General features: G+C 40.5%; 1 protein-coding gene across 1 annotated transcript in view; it reads left to right on the top strand.

Annotated features, from left to right (window-relative positions):
- The first annotated feature begins 526 nt into the window (after window positions 1–526).
- Window positions 527–6,000, top strand: part of LOC102079644 (deleted in malignant brain tumors 1 protein) — a 75,774-nt gene continuing 70,300 nt past the window's right edge. The window contains exons 1-2 of the mRNA XM_025901437.1: window positions 527–592; window positions 2,824–2,984. Coding sequence (XP_025757222.1) covers window positions 2,945–2,984 — 40 coding nt within the window. The 5' untranslated portion in view covers window positions 527–592; window positions 2,824–2,944. The remainder of the gene's footprint in view (window positions 593–2,823; window positions 2,985–6,000) is intronic.

Here is a 6,000-nt window from a genome sequence, read left to right as displayed (position 1 = left end):
GAGCATCGGGCTGTATAGTGTGAGACCCTGCATCGTGACCTACGAACTTATAACCTCTGCGAGTCAATCGTACAGTTTGAGCAGGAGCTGAATAACGTGACTGAAAAAATCGCACAGTGTATGCCCAGCTCTTTAGGTGTACTGTGGTCCGAGACTTGCACCGCAGTGTCGGCGTTTGTTTCCCTGTTGGCCATGCTTCTTGTTGTGGTCATCTCTTGTCTTCTTCTCCGTAAGCGACCTTTCCTCGACCAATGAGATAAGCAGTAATCTGAATTGTCATACTCGAATTGTCATAAGTGTGCTGTCAGCTCATTGGTCACAGAGCAGGAGAGGGGCTGGGAATTATGTTTTCAAACAAAGCGTTAATTACATTAACATTTATAGACTACTTTTGGTAAATGGTAAATGGACTGGTTCTTATATAGCGCTTTTCTACTCTTCTGAGCACTCAAAGCGTTTTGAGCTTTTGTCTACATGTATCACCAAAAACTGAGATTTTTAAAAACTCCTGTCAGGTTGGAGATTTCCGAAAACTCAGTTTTTGCGTTTCCGTGTGGGCGAGGAATACGGAGTTCGTCACGAAACGTCAAAGGTATGTGCCTTTTTTCACTTCACACTGTGCGCCACATTACATGTTAAATGAGATGAATTTCTACAATGGCAGACAGAGACAAAATACTGTTACTGTTAATCTTACTATCTGCAATTTTTACACGCTTACATATATACACGCAGCTACTGTCCCTCCATTTAGAAAGGCAGAGGCGTCATGGTGTAATTGTTTTACGCATAGTTGTTTTTTTTTCCTGTATAATAACATTCAGCATTGTTATCAATACATTTTTCAAAAAATCCCTCTCTGTGCAAAATGGGTTCAAAAGCATAACTACTGTGGGATACTGTTTGTCCGTGATTTGGACAGTGGTAACAAATTGTGGCAGGATCAGCCTGATATTATTTGTATCCCACTGTAAGTTTACTTTATGAAGAGGTAACATCTCCAACATTTCAGGAGTAGTTAGTCATTATAAGAAGTGTTTGTGAACTAAAAATCAAGAATGAGGGATACTGTTTGTCCTTGATTTGGAGAGCCCAGTGAGTGCTCCTGATGCAGGGGACCATAATTCTGTCGGGCAGACCTTGGCACTTGTGCAGGTGAAGCCAAAGGCAAGATATGCTTCATCATATTTTCTAGTATTTGGCTTGGCAGGAAATTGGTTTGGAAACATATCTGTTGATGCTTCATCTTCTGCTTCGTGTTTGTGTGGAAGCCCCGTCAAAAAACCTGTCCATTATGCTAGCAGTGTCCAAGCGCCCCCCACTTTGGGAACCTCTGATTTACAGTAACATGTAAAACATGGCTTATTATAAGCTTGAAACAATGGAGCAAAACATTTCTTGATACATGCTCAATCATCAAGGTAAGTAGATCCACAAAAGTTGATTCTGTTCATCTGGACGTGGCGTTTTCAGTGGGAGAAACATTTCGTCACTCATCCAAGTGACTTCATCAGTCTCAGGTGACTGCAGGTTTCCCCAATCTTATAAACAGTTAATTTCCATAATGACTAAAACTAGCACCACTGAAGGAACAATGGGCTGGGAGGTCAGTTTCTTGATCATTAATATGCAAATTCTCATGACCAATGATCAACAAACACTGTTCAAGGCTCATTGATCAAACGCCACTGATCAATGGCCATGAGTACCATTCACAGAGAGTTGGGGAATGGCTGCAATCACAGCATTGTAAGATGGTGACAGATGTACCCTTAGGCCCCCTCCTCGATTCAGAGATGGCCTTTCTCTTTTCATGTAAATGGCCTCCTTGACTCCGCGCTCAAACCAGCGTTCCTCCCTGTCCAGGATGTGTACATCCTCATCCTTGAAAGAGTGTCCACTGGCCTGTAGGTGTAAATAGACTGCAGCGTCCTAGCCTGCCGAGGTTGCTTTTCTGTGTTGTGCCATCCACTTTGCCAGAGGTTGTTTGGTTTCCCCGATGTATAAATCCTGGCAACCCTCCTGGCACTTAACAGCGTACACTATGTTACTCTGTTTGTGTCGGGAGACCCGATCCTTGGGGGGGACCAATTTTTGGCGCAGCGTGTTTTGGGGTTTAAAAGCCACAGACACGCAATGTTTCGAAAAAATGTGTCTCAACTTTTCCGATACTCCTGACACATATGGGATCACTACAGGTTTTCGCTTAGGCAGCGGTTGTCCTTCTCTCCTGTATCGGCTGGAGCTTTCTTTTGGGGCCTTCCCAGCTTTGACAAATGTCCAGCTGGGATAACCACATTTACTCAGGGCCTTCTTGATGTGATATTCTTCTGCTTCCCTGGGCACTGTGTCTGTGGGGATGGTGTTCGCTCTATGTTGTAGCCTCCTGATAACACTCAGTTAATGCTTTAGTGGTTGATGAGAGTCAAACCTTACATACTGATCCGTATGCGTAGGTTTACGGTACACATCATCTTTTAGATGTCCTCCATTACTGATGGAAATCTCACAGTCTAAGAAAGCTAACCTGCCACTTTTCATATCATTTTCATTTTCATATTTCTTTTTGTGCCTGTCTACAGCTTATATCTTTTAATCACTGCTGTTTTTGCCAGAAAATGTACAAGAAGTGTTTTCACTGTTTGATATGTTGAATCTACAGTACTGCCAGATGATAAATTAATATTTTGTAATGTAATAAAAACCCAAACAGCCTGTTTTCAGTAGAGACTAAATGAAGAAAACCAAAGAATATTTAAGTTTTGATAACTAACTTGAATAGAAAACCATGAATTCATACACAGTTATTCTTTGACTGTGCAGTTGATAAAACCCTAAGGAGAGGGAGGAGTCAGGAGGAGGGGACATAAGAACGAGAAGTGAGAAGTTCCTGGTTTGCAAGTAAAAAAGAAAAGAAGCAACATTAACCCATCAGTGGCTCAAGATGAAGGTCTATCACCTTTTGATCTGCTTCATCCTCCTGAGTGAGTAAATTCTCATCTCTAATATTTAGTGTTACTTGTCTTTCTTTTCTTTTCTTAGGAATTAATCCTTAAGCTTTGTTCATTTTTAAACACTAACTGCTTCAGTCTTTCTTCATTTTATTTGTTCAAGGTTGAAAATAGGTCAACAGTGAACCACGGCATACACCACTTCCAATGAGCATGCAGTACATTAAAAGTACAAGATAACATAATATAAATAAATATAAACCTGTCAGAAATGAGTTTCACAACTGTTATGTGCTAGTTATGGTGTATTCATTTCATCCCTGTTTCATCCCCAGAAATTATTTTTCGGATTGCTGTTGTTTTTCCTCCAGTTCAAAAAGATAAACTCAGAATAACCTACACTGCTCAAAAAACTTTTAATTAGAGTATAGCATCAAGTTAATTAAACCTCTGGCTTATTAATCTGGTTAGTTAAGAAGCAGTGGGGTATATTAATCAGTTTAAGCTGCTTTGACTTCTCCTATCTGCTGGCGTTACATACCATGCAGGGGTCTGTCCTTTCATGATGGTTCTTCTCCTTGCTCCTCTTCTTTCTTGTGTTTCTGCTGCCTGAGGTACAGTGTTGGGGAGTAACGGAATACATGTACCGCAATTACGTATTTAAAATACAAAATATGAGTAACTGTATTCCGTTACAGTTACCATTTAGAAAGGTGGTATTCAGAATACAGTTACTTTGTTGTAATAAATGGATTACACGGCGGTCTTTTCCTGTTTCATATATTAGGCTATGCCCTCTCTATTTTTGGTAATTCCAAAACTGAGCAGTGCTGATTTTCTGAACACTGGAAAATAACTCAAAATGTTAGAAATATTCCAGTGTTAGAAAATCAGCACTGCTCTGTGTTAGTCATTGTAAATTTTGAAAACTGACTAGGTTACTTTTAAAAATACAACACTGTCAAAAGTGTTCATTTAACACTCAACAGTGTTATATTTAACACTCAACAGTGTGGACACATATAAACACTCTGTAGTGTTAATTTAACACTGGAGATTTTGCTGTGTACATTTCAATTAATCCACACCACTGGCATAAAACAACAAAGGGTTTAAATGAATGAAACAAATGAAAACTACACCTCTTTTCCCATAAAACAGATAAACAAAATAATTCACATGATCATGGTAGTGTCTTATCATAGAAAGGAATCTCTACTTTCAACATTACTGCACTATTGTCCTTGTCAGCATTTTTGTTGGCCGTACTCTTATTAGCTCTCTCTCGCTTCATATGTCTTTTTCAGACCAGTTAGATTCTAACACTGAAACAGCAAGTTTACACATGACTTCAGGCGGGCTCAGAACACTTTACAGACACGTTATACAAAACATTTGCCATGAACACAAAGCTACAAGTTTATCAGGAACTGTAAACCCAACCGGGTTGGTGCTTCTTATTATTATATGGAGTATTATACGCAGTTGCAACAGCTTGCTAGCGTTACCCAGGCATACAGCCTAGCTATAACATCCTACAGAGCCAAAGTAGCTCACATAGCGACAGTATAATACATCACATATCACAGACCCGTCTTATGTCATGAAAGTCTAAATATCACAGTGTCCAGCTGTGTATTTCTTTATGTTTTTGACCACATTACTGACCTGTAAAACAGGAGAGAAAGTGAACACAGGAGACACGCTGCTGTTCGCCTGGTCAGTCTTGCCAGAATGGAAAACTTAAGGCAGCTATGCACCCGACTCAGTTCCCAAAGCACGCTGCTGCCCCCTACTGTCCAAAGTGTTATACACTCTCCTGGCAACAGGGAACTTACATGACATTGTGGATTTAAATTACACCAATAAACCAGCAAAATAAAACATGCATAATAATCTCCATATATCACGACACTTAACTCACAATTGTGACCACATATCTGTGTGGATCACACTTGCCTAATGTCCACCCTACTGTTACTCATTTTATATTAAGATTTAAAAATTTAGTTGTCACGGCGGGGTGCGCCAGTGTGAAGATGAGGTAGACTCAAAAGCAGACACGGTGGAGACAGAAGTATTCAATTCAATTCAATTTTATTTATATAGCGCCAAATCACAACAACAGTCACCTCAAGGCGCTTTATATTGTACAGTAGATTGTACAATAATAGATACAGAGAAAAACCCAACAATCAGATGACCCCTATGAGCAAGCACTTTGGCGACAGTGGGAAGGAAAAACTCCCTTTTAACAGGAAGAAACCTCCGGCAGAACCAGGCTCAGGGAGGGGCGGGGCCATCTGCTGCGACCGGTTGGGGTGAGAGAAGGAAACAGGATAAAGACATGCTGTGGAGGAGAGAGAGAGATTAATAACAGATATGATTCAATGCAGAGAGGTCTATTAACACATAGTGAGTGAGAAAGGTGACTGGAAAGGAAATACTCAATCCCCCGGCAGCCTACGTCTATTGCAGCATAACTAAGGGAGGATTCAGGGTCACCTGGTCCAGCCCTAACTATATGCTTTCGCAAAAAGGAAAGTTTTAAGCCTAATCTTGAAAGTAGAGATAGTGTCTGTCTCCCAAATCCAAACTGGAAGATGGTTCCACAGAAGAGGGGCCTGAAAACTGAAGGCTCTCCCTCCCATTCTACTTTTAAATACTCTAGGAACAACAAGTAGGCCTGCAGAGCGAGAGCGAAGTGCTCTAATAGGGTGATATGGTACTACAAGGTCATTAAGATAAGATGGGGCCTGATTATTTAAGACCTTGTATGTGAGGAGCAGGATTTTGAATTCAATTCTGGATTTAACAGGAAGCCAATGAAGGGAAGCCAAAACAGGAGAGATCTGCTCTCTCTTTCTAGTCCCTGTCAGGACTCTTGCTGCAGCATGTTGGATTAACTGGAGGCTTTTCAGGGAGTTTTTAGGACATCCTGATAATAATAAATTAAAGTAGTCCAGCCTGGAAGTAATAAATGCATGAACTAGTTTTTCAGCATCACTAAGTTTCCAAATATAAAGCGAGCCTTTATTGTGGCTGATGG

The sequence above is a fragment of the Oreochromis niloticus genome, linkage group LG20 (genome assembly GCF_001858045.2).
Source record: "Oreochromis niloticus isolate F11D_XX linkage group LG20, O_niloticus_UMD_NMBU, whole genome shotgun sequence".
Taxonomy (NCBI): domain Eukaryota; kingdom Metazoa; phylum Chordata; class Actinopteri; order Cichliformes; family Cichlidae; genus Oreochromis; species Oreochromis niloticus.
This window is presented reverse-complemented; position numbering and strand designations above follow the sequence as displayed.